A 20,271-nucleotide genomic window follows, 5' to 3' on the forward strand; every position below is an offset into this window, starting at 1 on the left:
GCCCACAATGCCCCATGATTACAACTGTTTATGTAACGTTGTGACTGGCTGGTCATTTAGGGTGTGTCTGGGGCAGAACATCTTGCACAACGGTATGCGTACAGGCATTATTTTTTGTGCTCTTCCCCTCGCGCGTGACTCATGCTTCACGCTCACCTCGCTTTCACCTCTGTTCACCTAAAATATGCGAAAAAATAATGCCTGTTCTACAGGCTAAACAAACGTTGACATGATTAAAAGCTTACTTATTTCAACAAGTTGTGTAATGTTGCTTACCAAGATCATTTGAAGGTAACTCATCTCCACCAGGAAAAGGTTCTCTGTCAGCTCTAAAGTAAAATGTGAACACAAATTTGCATAAGTTACCACCTCATTTTGATCAATATAAGCTTAGATACCATCGTTCAAACATCAAGAATGCTTAATTTTGTACACAGTCAAGCTTATGTAAAGCAAGCTCACCTTCGATGTAAAAGATATTCTGCAAATTAGCTATCTGTGAACTTTCCCAGACTGTCTTTCTCTCTCCAAAGATTAAATGCGGACTCGCGGAGATGAATATACTTCGCCGAACCCAGTAAACGGGGCCAACATGCACAGTTCTCTCCTTATCCGCCAGTGCCGATCTCAGTTAGACCACAGCTACATGCTGACACAAAATGATCAAACTGAATGCCTACTCAAAATCTTTATCCAAAATATCGATGAAAAGCAAGAATATAATGATACAGAAGTCTATTTACATTAATTGAAAAGATTGAAATACAAAAATAAAACATATGTTGAAATAGAAGAGAGCTAAGGGCATTTGCAGAATGTCATACACTAAAGAGTGCAACAGATAATAGCTGAAACCAAACCTACAGTATGACGTCTAAAAGATATTTATACTGCTCTATCAAATGGCTCTACTCTACTTTAAAGTCCTCCTAATACCACAGCCATTCTAAAACAAGTGTAAAACATAAAATTATCAAAAATGGTCGAGAGATGGAAATTCAAAACCGGAAGGCAAATGTGCAATTTTCACGAACCGTAGGCAACAACCTTTACAACAGAGTTTGGTGTGCGCTGCATGTCATTTATAATAAAGATTACTGACAGATGTGCGTCATAACTTCATAGGCCAACCAATAGAATTACTCTATCACCAGAGTGCCAGGCTTCAGAAATGCTGTATGAAACCACTGTAGTCTCTCTTTTTGCTCGTCTTTCAATGCCCATGCAACTTGACTTGCGGCTTTGCATGTCATGCTTGCACACAACCGCCCACTTGTGTTGCGTTTTTCTTTGCGTTCTCCCCCATGGATTTTTGAGCAAAGGAGAGTCTACTAGTTGTCTAATAATAATTATAATAATCTACATAGATCTACATCTCATTGATATTGTCAAGAGTACAACCAAGATTCCTCCTTGAGGAGATGAATGATGTCTGTGTTGAAATTACTTGTACATGTACTTTGTGGTTGACCAACAGCCATATATTTTCACTCAATGACCATTTCAATTCTTCTGATCTTCTTCTGATCTGATTGCATAGAGAGCAGTGGCTTTGCCATTTGGTTTTTGCAGAAGCAGGATAATTTCTTTTTGTTTTCCTCACTTCATTTCTTCATGCAGCAGGGGGACAGACAGACTTGTTGTGGGAATATTCCTGCCATGAGATTCTTGGCGAGTTTTTGGTCGCTGAGATTGCACTAAGTAAATAATAAAAAATAAACTTAAACACGGAGTGAGCCTATAAAAGGCAAGGACACACCAACCTTTGAAGCACTTTGCTGGCTTTTCTGTGTAATGATGGAAATAACGGTCGCACAACAGTACAGGTCGTGAAGAAAAAACATTTGTTTTTTCGTTAAAACAACAGAGACACTCCTTAGAATAAAATAAGGCAAATAATAAAAATAGAGTGAAAATAGGACTTTTATGAACACTTTGGAAGATGCCCTTGGAAGAACAAAAATGATGAATTCTCTTCATCCGTTCGGCAGTCAGTTTGCAAAACATTCAAATTCCCTTGGTGACTAAAATAGCAAAGCTGATGCCTGTGATCAACGAACTATCTGTTTCTATTTAGCTGAGCATGCTGAGAACTAAAGCAAATCTCATAGGAGGTAATTTCCGTTAGCCTGCGAACACAGACTGATTTCGGTGGGATATTCAAAATTATTTGGATTTATGGGCAATATGCAGTTATTCCTCTCAAACTGTTCTACTATTCAGCTCATTCAGAGCAAAGAAATTCGAGGAAAAAATACAGCAAAGAAAATAAAGAAAACTTGAAAAATAGCAAAGTGAGATTTTGCCTGAATATCGACATTACATGTAGAAACGAGAAGGAAGACTCATGCACGGCTGAATGTAATAAAAACAAAAAATGCATTCATAAAAGATTGACTAAATTTTAGCAGCAAGATTACAACAGCAACCAATCCTCATGTTATGGAATCTCCTTTAGATAACTGGCTGAGGAATAACCATATTATTGTATATATAACAACATTTTGTTTTGCAGCCTGCTTGAATCGTCATTTCGCACATTATCTTAAAAGTCCGTTTGAATCTTCGGACTTTTATAGGTTTTAGTTTCCAAACTTACTTCTCAACTGCATTACAAATTCACGGAGGAATAAAGAGACTCCATGTTCTTTTGTGGCATCAAAAGTACAAGACATGGCATTTTAATTTGAGTAAATAGTTCGAAAACAAGCGCTGTGCTTTCGCAAGTGGAAAAACAAAATCATGAAGTTGAAATCAAAAAAGTCAAATTATCTTTTCAAATGCTTCTCCTGAAGCTACAGGTGCAGTGTCTGTTTACTTCAAAAGGTATTCCTCACTTCTAAAACAAAACAAAAAATTACACCCAATCGCTTTCCAAAATTTTGCAGCAACTTGGTACATGCTAAAACTAGACCTGAGTGAACAAACCAATCAAATGGGAGCATTGTTGGCCAGTTGGGATTTGTGACTGGTAGGCTGAACACCTCAGTCTTGTTATATAGGTTTGCTTCGTATTGAAGGAGAAAGGACAATGACAGCAACAAAAATAAATCTAGCCTCCTGAACACTACAACGATGAAACTTGCGTTTGAAATGGGCATATTTAAAATAGGAATGGAGAAATGACAAAATGGCACTATGAATAAGAGTCAATGTGGAATACAAGTGTCCATAAGGGATAATGGTACAATTACTGAGAGCTAACCACTGTCGAGTCAGTGATATTTAGGCTAACCTGAGCGCTATTTAGGCTAACCAGAGCACCATTCAGGCTAACCATAGCACCATTTTGTCATTTCACCATTTTGTGTTTTAAACATCCCCATTTTAATTTAATAAATGATCCTTTGAATGAACATAACTTATAACCTGTAAACATTTATGCAACACAAGCAGACAAATTGGGATTGGTGGAATTTGACAATGGGCGATGATGTTAGGAACAAGCTTTCAAAGAAGAAAGAATGGAGGCGTGTGAAATCGGAACCATCTGAGAATCAGGCTAAAAGCCTCCTAGACTTATAGGCAGACTTGCCCTACCTCTGTCCGTTAGGTGGTAAAAAGTCCATAATACAATTAAGTGCATCCTGCAAGCAGAGCCTTTTCTTACGATACATATGCAAGAACAGAGATGAAAGAGGCTCCGCTCGCAGGGTGAATTAAGTGGTGTATTGCTACAGTCACTCCCGTACAAGAAAAGCACTATTATGTGTAGCCAATATCAAAAGTTCAAAACGTAGGAACAAGTGTTTATTAGTACAATATGACACTAACCTGTCCAACCTATATTGATTCTTCACACGTAATCTGTACTGGCTGCAAATTAATGTAAAACAACTCCTGGTTTCCTCCACAGTACCACAGAATTACATCCTGAAGTGCAATAGGAACAAACTGCTGATAAATTCGCCTTCAGTTTTGCCATTCTCAAGTACATGAACGTGTATAAAGTTTGCGTCACTAGAACATTGGCAACTGAAAACTGTGTTTATCTGACATGGAAAATACATCAAGACAAGCTCACTGGTTAGACCAAGGCACTGAGCTTACAACTTGATATCACACAATTGTGATTTTCAGTGTCTCGTTATAGTCAGGTTAGGGTGACAAAAGACTGAAAATTTTGGTCTGAGTGAGCACAAAGCTGGGAATATTTGGCCTTGAAAAATGTAGAATGTTGCCTCCAGATTTCTTACTGGATGCTTACCAACATGCAGTGTACAGGGTTTAAAAGATCGAGTACATCCAGCACGACAGAATATATTATCCAATTTGCTGTTTACAAACCGCAGCCAGTTCGCGAAACACAAGCATATGAATCCTGCAAAATTTCGCAAAGATCATCGGTGACCTGGCAGCCGAGCACGTTGTTGTTGTTTTGCGCAGCGCTTGGAATGATGGGAAATCCAACCAACACGTGGCACGCTCATGTGGTCAGACTCACCAAGGCCTTCCAGGCCAGATTAAGATGACTCGTAAGTATCGTTCGAATGCAAAAGCCTACTGCTAGGAAACAACGTTTAGGATGCATCTTGACTTTTAAGAACTTCATACTGAAATTGAGCCCCAGGGCCTTAGTGAGAATTTTGACATCTCTAATTATTTTATGTCCTTCATTTTTGACTTTGATGTTTAAAGAGGCTAGTTCGTGCAGTACGTTAGGTTATTCCAGTTCAAAGAGAGGCGATTTTTATTCGATGACTTTGCAATTAGAAATCTTAGCACAGCAGAGTCCGCGAGGGCTGCCCTGCAAAGAAAATGGCCAGTTTTATAGCCAAAAATGCCTCACTCTGTTACCCATTCCACCCTCCTGGGTTAAGGCCCTTGGGGACCGTTCATTTTTTTATGAGGGAGGGGGGGCTGGTGGGATTTGGGAAGCACCATTTAAAAATCACATGACCCCCCCTCAGCTTACCAATTTTTTCACATGGCCCCCCCTTATAGCGGTAATTTTTTGGGATGACCCCCCCCCCCAAAATAAATTGAACAAACAATACATGTATTTAGATTTCAACTTTTTAAATATTTCTCTATTATCCCCCTACTTCACGTTATTGTGCTCACTATGAAAACAATATTTACAATCCCTATACTACAGAGAGCTGTTGTTTAAAAAACAAATCAAAAGAAAGAGAAGTCAATTTCGGATCTCCTAGTTATGGCTCGCCCTGAGCGTGTGGCATTTGGCCTCTCATTGGCATCTTCCTCATCTGAATTGATGAATGCAAGAATGACGTCGCTTGAGTCATCTTGTCCCCCAGAGTTAATGGCATCACTGTCATACTCATCATTGTCACTTTCATCCGTTTCACTGCTGTCAGCACTTGCCCTGTTGTCATTTTGTGTCAATGTCCTGGCATTTCTCAGTGTTGGTTGGCCAGCTCTGAGAGGACTCTTCTGCTGCAAGCATGAATGTCTTACAATTGCCTTTACTTTCTCACTCTTGCTGCTTTTCAAATGCTGCTTCAGCCCGAGGTGGTTCAAGTACTTGTTTAGTTCTGGAACACGTAGCGTTTTAAGCTTGGTTAGATCTTCGCACAACTCAGTCCAAGGATAATCCTCATATGATTTATCTTTTGCGTCCCTACTTAACTTTGCCTTTTCTTCTGCTCTCTTTCTCCTTTTAAATTCCAGCACTTCAAGATGCTGAGGATAATCCACCACAAACTTTGATTTGACAATAAACTTATCTGCAAATAGAGCAACGCTCTCTGGGTGAGATAAAACCAGCCTGCCACTTCCATGCTCTTTCTTCGCTTGGACCCTTGGCTGCCAGTCATCTGGATCACGCCCTTCTTTTGGGGTCTTCTGGTAGGAGAGGTAGTGGTATTCCGGTAGGCAGGAATGGTCAGGAACTGGTTTAAGAAAAAGAAGCAATCTTTCTAAGTAAGGATGGCCGTTCAGAAAGGGCGAGTGAGTTTTCCATGCCAGGGTACCAGTTGAAGCCCAGTGATGGAAGAAAACTGAACTTCTCCATCAAAGAACACAAAGCAATGGTGGAAAAGTTGAATGTCATATTGAAAGATGTAAAGGAACACGATTCCACACTCTTTCAGTCCAATGGGCTTGCTTTAAAGCAGGACGAAGAATTTGCCCACAGTTTTAATGTAAAACAGATCAAATGTATAGAAGCTAAGTTGACGAAGGTCACGCGGGACATGGAAGCACTAGAAAATAAGAAGAGCAATTATAACAGCATATTCAAGGGCATACTCAAACAGCACATCAACAAAAGGAGAAGGAAAAAAGAAAACCGCAGAAAGTCAAATGAAAGAAAGAGGAAGCGGACTGAAAACAGCGTCCAACGAGTTTATGGAATCTGTGTTGGAAACCCGCTAGGAAATGATCTTCCACAATGCCTTGTGTACCCTCCTAGAGCGGCCGTCCCGGAAGAGTGTATTAAGGTTGAGGATGTTGCCACGTCGTTATATAGAAGAGATGGGCCATACGTCGCACAGCTCTTGGAAGGGAATTATTTCACCAATGGTGCAGGAAACAGAATCACCACCAACCTTGAGCAGGAAGTCAGAGATTGTGTTTACACCTTCATGTACTCTGAAGAGTACACTCTGACGGAAAGCATTGCTGCTTCTTGCAGCATTGGTGAAAGAGATTCCCATAGCAGCACAAGCGTCGACGAAGAACTCGACGACAGCGAAGATGAAGATGAGTGCCAGTGAAAGTTGCATCCCAAAATAACAGTGTTAGATACTTTGTTTCAGTATCTACAAATGCTTTTTGTCGCCAAACGTTTTTTTAAAGCAGAAGGAAAGTTGTAATAAATTTGTATCCTGCCTTCTATGTTTATTCTATAGCAATTTTTTTGATATTCAGACATTATGCCATTTTAAAGTTTTACTAAAATATTTCACGTGACCCCCCCTTTTTCCCTTATTTTTTTGGGATGGCCCCCCCTCGAAAGGCATTTTTTTGCATGGCCCCCCCCCCCCAAATCCCACCAGCCCCCCCTACCTTATAAAAAAATGAACGGTCCCTTGGGGCTGGCTTGAAACCAGCACCTTGAGATCTCTGCCACAACCCTCCTTGACGGAAACCCCTGAGTTTTGAAGCGCCGCACTGACCTGGCTTCCGGCGACCGCTGGCAGTGAAAAGAAAAAGTTTTGCACCATTTTGACACCTTTATCATAAATCCAGACTTTTATTATTAGCCCAGATTGGGGAGTGGATAACGGAAATGTCTCAGAAGAAAGCAAAATCAGATTTCGGATCCTTTGCATCAGTCTCTCAGGGGAGGGAGAGACAGAGAAGCAAAAAGTTCAACCTTTCTGCATCAAGGGCTACCCTGCAAAGTTGACTTTATTTTACCACTATTGCTCAAGATTAGAAATGCAATACAAGACTACTTTTTAGCTAATAATCGTTGTAGTTTCTTTACTTTGTATTTCTGCTAACGTTAGTTTGCATTTTATTACTGCACTAAAATTGTACTAACCACTGAAGAATGACGACAAGAGAATTACAATGTTGCGAAACTGTACACCGTGTTTACTACACAAGGAAAGTTCTGTATACACTAAACGATTCTCTGTTATTTGAATTAGAATTACTTCTGAAACTCCAATAATTCCAATTGCTTTCAGTGTCTGTTGGTTCACGTTCTTTCAATCGACCGACCACACATAAAAGTACACAGTACCATTATCAACTTAAATAAAGCATGGAATGGTTTAGGTTGTGCTTAACGACTATTAAGAGGTGTTCCTGCTAAACGGATTTTCCCTCATAGTTTTTGTCTTCTTTCGGCGGGAACTCCTCAATAACTCCCATAACGCGCACATCAATCATCATTCCACGGATATATCGTTACGATGTCTGTAGGTGCATTGATGCCGCAGCCTGGGCACTCCGCAAGGGCACACACTATCCTGACGCGGTTGGTTGGCTGTAGTCGATGAAGACCTCGCACAGGGTAGATACCAACATCAAAGTTGAACTGCATGGTATAAATGAATCGACCGTAGTGCCAGCCAAGTTGAATCATCTGCCGCCATGGAACATGCCGTACCTCGTCGAAGAGTTCCCAGGGGGAAATTTTATTGACAAAAAAATATGATTTCAGCGGGTTGATGTCTTCAAAATTAAAGTGTTCCCGCGTTACGTGGTCTTCATTTGCTTTAGAGATGCTGAGGTAACAGCATCTCTCGCAGCTTGCCATTTATGTTTGCGACAAATCTGACGAAATCCACCGCTGAGTTTGAATATTTTTTGGAATATTTTTTTTTCTGAAACTCTCCACGAGAATTGCCTCGTACCCACGCCTGCCGCCGTTAGTCGGGAGGACCTCGGCATGAGGTAAAGACTGGATTTGATTGGCCCGATCCTTGAACTATACTGTCCGACAAGTTTCCTAAGCGGAATACGTGCGCAAGGAAACTGACAACACGAAGAAGTCATTTCTCGAGAGATTTCGAGAGATTTCGCATACTAACTAATTAACTAGCTTGAGCACTCTGGCACAACTTAGACGATACCACAAGTGTGGGATCGTTTGGGGTGATCATATTGCTTCTCCTTCATCCAAGATTGAGTTCTACTCTGATGATGCTCAGAAGGCCGAAACAGTACTGTTTGCAGTCAGATACATATCAAGCATATCAAGCTATGTTTTCATGTCCAAACTGAGCACTCTACTAGGGTGAGTCATTGCTATTAGCATTGGGCATGCTCACTAGTTTGAGCACTCTGGCATGCCTTAGACGATACCACAAGTTTGGGGTAGTTCGTTTGGGGTTACCAGATGGCTTCTCCTCCTGTCTAAATTCAGCATTGCAATAATGAGACCCAGAAGTATAATGTCAAACATAATGTCTGCAGTAGTTTTTTTGATCGATCACAAATCCCAACGATTGATTGGGTTATTCACTCAGGTCTAATTTTAGCGCGTACCGAATATGAGGCTGTTTTGCGGACAAAATTCCAAACGTGAATACAGCAATGTTTTGTTAAATTAATTACTGTTACGCATGGTAATACAAATTGGAAAATAACATAAATCAATTTCGTCCGGGATACATCAGTTTTCAATACCATACATCGATGTTGTGTGACATACATCGCTTCCCTGAATCATTCCTGCGAGACCGTTTACAACTAAAAGATGTTTGATAAATAAATAAAGATGGTGAATTTTTAAGCCCGGTAATGAAATGTGAAAAAGTGAACTAATCTACATGACACGAGCGTGGGACAAAGAAAAAATTCTGAATTACCGACAGGAATCGAACTCATGACCTCTTGAATACCAAGCGGGCGCTCTATCCACTGAGCTACGAGAACTCATAGAGAGCGAAGTCATTGAATTGAGTTCATATCTGACAGGCGTCCTGAATATATACTGCTAGGATCAGATGACATTTAAATTTATGCGCTACAGAAGTGAGAGATGCATGCGAGAGTGATTACATAATTTTCCTGGTCTAAAACAAATTCTTGTAGCACGTGGTAAATAAATTTGCGGGTCACGAACAGTTGACCTTTGCGCCTATATATGATAAGGACAGTAAAGCGAAGTAATGAAGTCACCTCATCGTAATTTGCTCATATGCATTTGAAAAATAGAATATTGGTGACGACAAAATATACTAAAATCGTCACTAAAACGTATATTTCTATACTGTTGAAATTTAATTGCGTGACAAAATTTGACACGTGTTGTACTGGCTGAGATAAAGTAACTGTCAAGTTTGTCGCGCGCTCAGATGACATTTAAATTTATGCGCTGCAGAAGTGAGAGATGCATGCGAGAGTGATTACGTAATTTTCCTGGGAAAATCAAATTCTTGTAGCACGTGGTGAATAAATTTGCGAGTCACGCACAGTTAACCTTTGCGCCTTTATATGATAAGGACAGTAAAGCGAAGTAATGAAGTCACCTCATCATAATTTGCTCATATGCATTTGAAAAATAGAATATTGGTGACGGCAAATTATACTAAAATCGTCACTAAATCGAATATTTCTATACTTTTGGAATTTTATTGCGTTACACAATTTGACACGTTGTACCGACTGAGATAAAGCAACTGTCAAGTTTGCTGTGCGTTCAGATGACATTTTAATTTATGCGCTACAGAAATGACCAGTGGGTCTTCGTTTTAGACCGGTGGGTCTTCGTTTTAGACCAGTGGGTCTTCGTTTTAGACCAGAGGGTCTTAGGTCTTCGGTCCTCGTTTTTGGGTCTTCGTTTTCGACACATCCGTCGCCGTACGCCTCGCTATAATGTGCTCTCAGCGTTAGATTTTGGCGAATTTAAACGCTTCGACGGCAGCATTTATCGCAATCTGAGGGTATTGTCCTTGTTTATTAACACGACTTGGCTTTGGGATGATAAACCGTGGGAAACAGCTACATTTTGATTGCATTTGTTGATAAGTTGCAGTCGCGACAGATAGCTCAGTCTTTATCCGGTCGAAATTTTATTGTTTGGAATCGGTGGAAAAGTACTCTGAAGGCAAGATCCATAAGACTACTTTATTCATCAGGGGAAATACTCGAATTAGTCGCGAAACGAGCACGCGACTGCAAATGCTAGCTTAGAATAATGTACGTAATTTAAATATTCTATGAAACTTGGGAGACTACAGAAACTGGCAGCGTCACGCAACGTATCAACAAATCGTGACCTCTTCACTAGCATGGACTTTGACACTATGCATATCTGACTGTAAAACCTCGGTTGCTGCTGAAAAATGTTGATCTTAGCAATAGACAAAGGTTGAAAGTCAGCTAGTGAAATCATTTATTTACGATATATAATTATATATTAAAGTGAGAGCGTCGAACGCACTCTCATAATCTCTGATTACTACTAGTTTTAGACTGATTAAGTAGACTTTGCCGTCGTTCAAAAAAAAAAAAACAACACCAACAAACAAACAAACATAGCAAAAACAAAACAAAAAAAAGAAAATCAAAGTGGCTATGAGTCATCAAAGTGACTCATCAAAATCAAAGTGGTACTTTCTTTGTAATTGTCTCGGTCTCTCGCACCGCTTCTTGTCCGATGACCAAAGCAAGTAATAATTCTCGTTTTCATTTCTCTCATTTTTGTTCGTTCTTAATTTTCTCAACCAGTATCAATGTTTTTTTTTTTTCTCCTTGTTACCTTTTCTCATCTTAGAAATTAAAACTAGTGAGACAATCTCAGATAGTGCAGACTGCAATTGATAGCTCTGGCACGGTAGTCCCATAAGTACTCACCCCTGCTCGGTTCACTTCCGGTTTGTATCTACATTGGTAGTCTGCTAGGGCTTTTCCCCATAGCATTGAGTACGTTTCACGGTTGTATTTTCATTCAAGGTCCGAAAATTACGTACAGTTACTGTTTGTCACGACAGCTTTTAAATTTTACCCTGGTGTTTTACGATGATTTTCGTTCATTTTAAAATCAGTAATCCGTTGAACAAACGTGACCATTTAGCTCTTCGCGCCAACTTTGTAACTTGATACTCTTGTTTTCCTCGCAAAGGTATGTAACATGAAAATCTTGTTTTCTCCAAAACACACGGAAGATGAGCTTGTTTTGGGGGATAAATGAAAGAAAGTTAAATATCTGACGAAGAAATGGAAGAGAAACAATTTTGTTTTTTTTTTTTCTCAAAACGCAAATTTTTTCATCACAGATGAACAAGATTCTTATAAGATTAAATTTGGAAATACAGTTAACGATAAAGATTAGCGAAAAAACTGAGCAACGACGTTTCGGTGTCATCCTGGCACCATTTTCAAGTTAAAAAATATTTGTGCGAAAAGTAAATTAATTTATACCAATGGTAGAGGTGCGAAATTGAATAAATTAAGATTAAGATAGCTGTTCAATGTTCATGTTCATTCCAATGAGGTGTCAAACACTGGTAATGAGTTCAGTGTCTGTTCAAAGCCTAAACAAATACTTTTGCGCGAATGGAGTCTGACTGTGTGTTAAGGCTCGGTTTCTTCTTGCGAATCCACAACATTTCGTGGATCAAGCAATCGAACTTTCCCTGACATTTCTTTAGGATCTTAAAGTTGTTAGTCAGGTCACCAACTGTATCAACTCGGTGTTCATTTTGAAGGTGTTTTCCGATGGCGGTAAATCGGTGTTCCTCAATGCGCTTGTAAAGATGACGGCTAGTGTAACCGACGTATTCTGCATCACACAGATCACATATATAGTTATAAACAACGCACTGTTGATTGATCAAAGGTGGTTTTGGCTCTTGTACTTTGAGATCATCGCCAATTTTACGGCTTCTGAACACCGGCTGTAGTTTGTGATCAAGTTTATTACTCAAGTCCGAGAGATGTTTCTTTACTATGTCCGCTGATTTCTGGTCTTAAGGAAGGACAATGCGGTAGATATTCTCTGTTGGAGGCGTCGATCTTGTGTCTGGTGACATCACTGAATTAACGAAACGGGTGATTGTGGAGTTCACAAGAGAATCTGAGTACTTGAGGTTAGAAAAGATCAGTTTAAGGCGTTCGCATTCTGTTGAGAATAGTTCCCATGTTGAGGACAAGCGGTAAGCACGGTTTAACATGGTTTTAACTAAAGATCTTTTATAGCGGTTGTCGACATGACTTTGGTGGTGTAAGAGGAGACCAGTGTTTGTGGGTTTACGGTAAACACTTGTTACCAGCTTGCAGCCCTTCTTGCATATTTCAATGCCGACAAATGGTAGCTTACCGTTAGATGCGATCTCCATGGTGAAGGATATGGATGGATGACAGTTGTTCAAAGTCTTCAGAAAGGCTTCTGCGGTTGGTATGTCTTTCATTGTGGCTAGTGTATCATCCACGTAGCGTCTGTAGAAGTCTGGCAACTTGTTCTCGTTTTGTAGCTTTTCCTCGATAGAACAAAGAAAAGTATTGGCCATTAGGGGACCCAAGGGAGAGCCCATCGCTACTCCATCAATTTGTTGGTAGAGTTGATCGTTAAATTGAAATAGCTGGTCCTTTGTTGCTACTGACAACAGTTCAATTAGATCAGCTTTGCTGATGTTTAGATGGTGTGTTTTGTTAAACCAGTTGTCAACAAAAGCTCTATCAGCAAGGATCTCGATGGTTTCTTGTAGTGGGACGTTCGTAAATAGCGAAGAGACATCATAAGATACTAGGATGTCAGATTCGTTGAGGCTCAGATTGCGAATCTCATCAGCGAAGGAAAATGTGTCAGATATTGTGTAGCTGTTGATCGACAGGGGCTTCAGTTTATCGTCGAGCCATCTCGCGAGGGCGAAGTTGTAAGTACTTGTGGCGGATAGAATGGGCCTCATCGCCAGTTTTTCTTTATGAGTCTTTGGCAGACCATAAAGATGGGCGAGTCGTGATCCTTTCGGGCAAACTGAGTCGGCAATCTGTTTTGGGAGAATTTTGCGCACGACAGATTCAAGGTGTTTCTCTTTCTGCAGTAAAGGGTGGTAGTTTTTGAGCGGTCGTCCACGCGTCTTGGGTCTCTCCGAACTTACGGCGGTAAATTTAGCTGTATCGTTGATGGAAGATTCACTCAAAAGGCGAACATATTCTGCCTTATCCATAACAACTACTCCTGTACCTTTATCTGGTTTCGTGATTACGATGTCATCTCTTCGTTTTAGTTGCTCAATAGCTCTTTGTAGCGCTTTCGGTGGTTTGGGGGCTTTGCACTCGATGTAGTTAAGCGCGATCGATCGAAGGGTGGCCGCAGCTAATTCCTTCTTATTGTCGGATAATGAAGGCTCCAGTTGCCAGAAGGCTTTCTCGAAGCTAGCTTGAATGTCCATTGAAGAGATGCGTTGCGGCAAGGAAAACTTCAAACCTCGACACAGAACAAGCTTCTGGAAGAATGAAAGCTTGTAGGAGGAAATGTTCTGGATATGTTTGTCCACATCGTGATCTTTGTTTAGCAGCTTCATGATTTTGTTGATATGGCCGCTCATCATTTTCTCATAGTGCTTTTTGCGGAGGTTAACCATCGTTCTCAGGATGCACATGTATTGGAGCGATGAACAATTCCGGTGTATTTCAACGTAGATTCCGTTAAGTTCCTTCTTCAGTGTCGCATTTTGCTTTACTTTTGCCCTTAGTTCTTCTGCGATGACATTAGTTGAAAATTGCTCGGAAGCCTTTGACCATTTCATATGCTTTGTTTGATCAACTTTGGCGAAGGTAGGAGTTAGTTCGAAATTCTGGCAAAGCTGAAGAAACTCGATGGCTCCATCGCATTGGATTTGTTTCTTGCTGCAGTCTTCAAGTCGCCTGAAGTACTGCAGCTGGTTTTCGCGTTGTAAAATTCTTATAAGATTAAATTTGGAAATACAGTTAACGATAAAGATTAGCGAAAAAACTGAGCAACGACGTTTCGGTGTCATCCTGGCACCATTTTCAAGTTAAAAAATATTTGTGCGAAAAGTAAATTAATTTATACCAATGGTAGAGGTGCGAAATTGAATAAATTAAGATTAAACAGTTCTGGCTTCCGAGCAATTTTCAACTAATGTCATCGCAGAAGAACTAAGGGCAAAAGTAAAGCAAAATGCGACACTGAAGAAGGAACTTAACGGAATCTACGTTGAAATACGCCGGAATTGTTCATCGCTCCAATACATGTGCATCCTGAGAACGATGGTTAACCTCCGCAAAAAGCACTATGAGAAAATGATGAGCGGCCATATCAACAAAATCATGAAGCTGCTAAACAAAGATCACGATGTGGACAAACATATCCAGAACATTTCCTCCTACAAGCTTTCATTCTTCCAGAAGCTTGTTCTGTGTCGAGGTTTGAAGTTTTCCTTGCCGCAACGCATCTCTTCAATGGACATTCAAGCTAGCTTCGAGAAAGCCTTCTGGCAACTGGAGCCTTCATTATCCGACAATAAGAAGGAATTAGCTGCGGCCACCCTTCGATCGATCGCGCTTAACTACATCGAGTGCAAAGCCCCCAAACCACCGAAAGCGCTACAAAGAGCTATTGAGCAACTAAAACGAAGAGATGACATCGTAATCACGAAACCAGATAAAGGTACAGGAGTAGTTGTTATGGATAAGGCAGAATATGTTCGCCTTTTGAGTGAATCTTCCATCAACGATACAGCTAAATTTACCGCCGTAAGTTCGGAGAGACCCAAGACGCGTGGACGACCGCTCAAAAACTACCACCCTTTACTGCAGAAAGAGAAACACCTTGAATCTGTCGTGCGCAAAATTCTCCCAAAACAGATTGCCGACTCAGTTTGCCCGAAAGGATCACGACTCGCCCATCTTTATGGTCTGCCAAAGACTCATAAAGAAAAACTGGCGATGAGGCCCATTCTATCCGCCACAAGTACTTACAACTTCGCCCTCGCGAGATGGCTCGACGATAAACTGAAGCCCCTGTCGATCAACAGCTACACAATATCTGACACATTTTCCTTCGCTGATGAGATTCGCAATCTGAGCCTCAACGAATCTGACATCCTAGTATCTTATGATGTCTCTTCGCTATTTACGAACGTCCCACTACAAGAAACCATCGAGATCCTTGCTGATAGAGCTTTTGTTGACAACTGGTTTAACAAAACACACCATCTAAACATCAGCAAAGCTGATCTAATTGAACTGTTGTCAGTAGCAACAAAGGACCAGCTATTTCAATTTAACGATCAACTCTACCAACAAATTGATGGAGTAGCGATGGGCTCTCCCTTGGGTCCCCTAATGGCCAATACTTTTCTTTGTTCTATCGAGGAAAAGCTACAAAACGAGAACAAGTTGCCAGACTTCTACAGACGCTACGTGGATGATACACTAGCCACAATGAAAGACATACCAACCGCAGAAGCCTTTCTGAAGACTTTGAACAACTGTCATCCATCCATATCCTTCACCATGGAGATCGCATCTAACGGTAAGCTACCATTTGTCGGCATTGAAATATGCAAGAAGGGCTGCAAGCTGGTAACAAGTGTTTACCGTAAACCCACAAACACTGGTCTCCTCTTACACCACCAAAGTCATGTCGACAACCGCTATAAAAGATCTTTAGTTAAAACCATGTTAAACCGTGCTTACCGCTTGTCCTCAACATGGGAACTATTCTCAACAGAATGCGAACGCCTTAAACTGATCTTTTCTAACCTCAAGTACTCAGATTCTCTTGTGAACTCCACAATCACCCGTTTCGTTAATTCAGTGATGTCACCAGACACAAGATCGACGCCTCCAACAGAGAATATCTACCGCATTGTCCTTCCTTAAGACCAGAAATCAGCGGACATAGTAAAGAAACATCTCTCGGACTTGAGTAATAAACTTGATCACAAACTACAGCCGGTGTTCAGAAGCCGTAAAATTGGCGATGATCTCAAAGTACAAGAGCCAAAACCACCTTTGATCAATCAACAGTGCGTTGTTTATAACTATATATGTGATCTGTGTGATGCAGAATACGTCGGTTACACTAGCCGTCATCTTTACAAGCGCATTGAGGAACACCGATTTACCGCCATCGGAAAACACCTTCAAAATGAACACCGAGTTGATACAGTTGGTGACCTGACTAACAACTTTAAGATCCTAAAGAAATGTCAGGGAAAGTTCGATTGCTTGATCCACGAAATGTTGTGGATTCGCAAGAAGAAACCGAGCCTTAACACACAGTCAGACTCCATTCGCGCAAAAGTATTTGTTTAGGCTTTGAACAGACACTGAACTCATTACCAGTGTTTGACACCTCATTGGAATGAACATGAACATTGAACAGCTATCTTAATCTTAATTTATTCAATTTCGCACCTCTACCATTGGTATAAATTAATTTACTTTTCGCACAAATATTTTTTAACTTGAAAATGGTGCCAGGATGACACCGAAACGTCATTGCTCAGTTTTTTCGCTAATCTTTATCGTTAGATGAACAAGAACTAATTAAATTATCAGATAGTTACGGAATGCCACTTTCTTTTTCTGTTGCCACCTTTGTTGTTAACAATAAAGCAATTTAAAATTAATACACAACAATATTGATTGATATCACTGGGAAGCGTTTCAATGAGAAGTATTGAAGGTAAACAGCGTTACTTGGCCGATATTATCCTGCATCGATGAACGAGTCTCCTCAAAGACTGATTAAATTAATTAGCGCTTTCATTAGGTGCCACGGAGTCTGCAGTAATATTTGAGCACTTTCCTGCTTTCTTTTGTCAATTTGCAGAATATTAAAGCCACTAACACGGGAACTTTTTGGTCTCTCTTACAGAAGCAGTTAAGGCAAGAAATAAATAAGCTGCTAATAAGAAACTTCACATTTCCCTTCTTTATTTAAACCCTGACAGACATACTATTGTAGTTTGAAAACAGCAGATGATATTTGTTGAACCGACCTGTGGGTAATTCTAAAAGGTACGTTTAACTTTTGCACTAAAAAGGGACAAGTGGCGCTACCTAGTAGCTGACATTATATGACATAAAAACCGCGTGGAAACATAGTATATAACACTTACGATGATAGAACGCATGCCTCTTGCATGTTCGGTTCTACATGAGGAAAACTACTCAACATTTGTGTGTTGTCCCATATGCAATGTATCCTCCACCTAATGTATGGAAGACACCAACGCTAACTAATCTGCGCATGCGTTTACAGCAAATTGGTTTTGTTCTTAAAAGAATAGTACCACAAGGAGAGCAAGGGGTTACTTGAAACAAATATATAGCTTTGCGATGTTTACCCCTAACTGACCTTGAGATAGCACGTTTTTCGTAGGGTACACATGTACCTTTCCCAGCTCACCCCCACCATCTCGTTGTCTCTAGACCAATTAATTAATTGTAATTAAACAAAAGCCTTAGGACCTTAGTACCTTAGCGGCAGGCGGCCCCCAAAACCATCCCAATAGTGCATTCAGCACTAAAAAGCGCGTTCAGCGTAGAGTCACTATACCACAAGGACAAGGGAAAAGAAAAAAAAAAGAAAAGAAAACAACAACAAAAATAAAACGTTATTTCATCACGACTTCTATTGTTGTGCGACCGTTATTTCGGCTTTCCACCATTACACAAAAAAGCCAACAAAATGCTTCAAAGGTGGCGTGTCCTTGCCTTGCCTAGGCTCGCTTCGTGTTTATTTCAAAAATGGCACGGTGAAACGTTTTTTTCTTATCATCGAATTTCGATAAGTAGGATAAGATGTAAGTTTTGGCAAGGTTTTAGGAAGTTACCTAGAAGGCCTGGAGAGTGCGACTCTTCCTTACCTTAGACCTATAACTGAGATCACACTATGAGGAAAAAGCGCTACCGAACTCTTTTGGCAGATCTCTACATTAGTCGTGATTAGTCCGGGTGATTAGCTCAGGAACCCCAGGAGTGTTCTCAAAGTTTCCTAGTAATAAGGGTCCTACATACCAGGCAGAAGATCCTGTTTGCTTCAAGGATGCAGACACTCGATTAAAGTGAGGCGTCGACAAAATCTGGATCGGACCGAACCGGATCACGGATCGGATCACGAATCGGATCAAGGAAAAAAATTCAAAATTTTGTTGAGCAAATTGCACTAGAGTGACTACTGTGAGCAGAACGTTTTATTTAATTCAGGTGTGATATTCCTTTATTCTTTTATAATATCAAGCCAACTGGGAGCTGGTCACAGACGAGAGAGACGAGACGTCACTTAAGAGGCAAGAACAAATCAAAACGGAATGAGGATCGTTAAGGATGGCAAAGATTAACGGGGATTGCAAATGACGAACTTGAAAAACTAGGCTAGTTTTTTCAAGATGTGCAAATCGTGACGTAGCTCCTTCAAAGCAAGTCATGTCCTTAAGCTCTCGTACGTAAGTTTTCTCATTAACTGTAACGCCAGCTGTAACGTTCACATCTGACACAAAAATGTAGCCGAGAATTAGCCACTGATAACAATTTCAAAAACGAGAATGGGAAGTTCACGCAAGCTTCGAGCCAACTAACGTTCAAATATACCTACATCTGCCTGTTCATTACAATTTAAATTCGTCGTAAATTAGGCGCTTATGTGGCTTTTTAAATGACCTCTTGTCATTCTCTGTAATTAATATGTCATTGCGTCAAATTCGGGATTCTTATTTTCATTTAACATATTTTAGTTTTCCACTTTTATTTTTTATTTATTGTTATCTTTTAAACGGTTTGATTTTTGTTTTTGAATTTTTTTTTCTTTAAAACTTTGTTGTTTTTTTTCTGTGATCCGATCCGTGATCCGATCCGTGATCCGATCCGTGATCCGGTCCGTGATCCGATCCGTGATCCGATCCGTGATCCGATCCGGTCCGATCCAGGTCGACGCTGATTAAAGTATGACCCTGCATCTGCTCCAGGGTATATTTCTACTAGACACTGGTACTCAGGATGATTGAGGCCATTCCTCCAAAAAAAAGATGTACAAGATGAAGATCTAATTAAGCAAATGAATGAAATTGTTTTGGAAGAAGTTGCGAACAAGTTTAAATTGGGATTCTCCTCCCATCATAAGTACCCAAAAGTTAATGAGGTGCTTGTGTTACAGAAAGAGAAATTGTCGGCCCAACCAGAAACAGCTGATAGCAAGATGTAAAATATTGAGAGAGGCAGTGCCAAGGAAGATGTCATGGCTGCACCACAGGCGGTCCGTTCTGAACTTGCCACCTTGTAAGATTTGACTGAGAAAGAGCAAGCCGAAGAAGAACAATTGGCCAGTACACCACCAGGATCTCAGAACCAACAATGGTACCTTCGACCCATAGACTGTCTCAGTCTTCAAGTAAAAGGTAGAGGGGAGTCATGCCACCATTGTCGCATCTGTGGTAACCTGCGATCAGGCGTTCTTTTCTTTGGCGAACGGGGGAGGGGGAAAATAGGAACTCTTGCTACAATTACTACACGAGTCGTCTACCCATAGTCCAGAATCTGGACTTTTTTCGGATTGGTCGTAAAACAAAAGAGTCTTTAAGCCCGCCTTTCTAATTGGTTACGTGATTGGATATCTGACGTCCTGTGCAGTTCAAACACGAAGCCTGGCGGCCGAGCAAATAAATGTACTTGAATACAGCGAATTTTTAGCCTGGGGGACATGACTTTCACAGCGGCTGAAACTTCGTCTCTTGAAGATTTTATTCACAAATCCTTAAAAGAAGAGCAGATGGAATGCATCCGGAAAATCACCTACTTAAAAGAAGATGTGTTAGCCTGTTACTACATCGTTATCGCTACTATTCCCCTCGCCTGGAAAGTAAACATGTACATTGCACTTTGTCGCCTTCGCACTTCCAAGTTTCAACAGCCGCATGAATTTCATGCAAT

The 20,271-nt window shown here is 40.6% G+C and overlaps 1 protein-coding gene and 2 pseudogenes across 3 annotated transcripts in view; 1 reads left to right on the top strand and 2 right to left on the bottom strand.

Annotated features, from left to right (window-relative positions):
• Positions 1–20,271, bottom strand: part of LOC149111697 (uncharacterized) — a 62,128-nt gene that overhangs the window by 13,505 nt on the left and 28,352 nt on the right. For 2 of the 3 annotated variants that reach the window (XR_016207088.1, XM_089289190.1), the window contains exons 3-5: positions 3,775–3,873; positions 463–1,697; positions 277–329 (exon numbers count right to left, since the gene is read on the bottom strand). Coding sequence is in view for 2 of the 3 variants with exons in the window: in XM_089289190.1 (XP_089145316.1) it covers positions 277–300 (24 nt within the window). In the remaining variant the exon portion in view is untranslated. Of the gene's footprint in view, positions 1–276; positions 330–462; positions 1,698–3,774; positions 3,874–4,207; positions 4,381–20,271 lie in introns of those variants that run through there. The other variant, XM_089289189.1, reaches the window with a different exon arrangement.
• Positions 11,669–14,432, bottom strand: LOC149111699 (uncharacterized; annotated as a pseudogene).
• LOC149111700 (uncharacterized) lies at positions 14,457–16,843 on the top strand (annotated as a pseudogene).

The sequence above is a fragment of the Orbicella faveolata genome, unplaced genomic scaffold (genome assembly GCF_042242905.1).
Source record: "Orbicella faveolata isolate gen_17 unplaced genomic scaffold, um_ofav_v1 contig_2, whole genome shotgun sequence".
Taxonomy (NCBI): Eukaryota; Metazoa; Cnidaria; class Anthozoa; order Scleractinia; family Merulinidae; genus Orbicella; species Orbicella faveolata.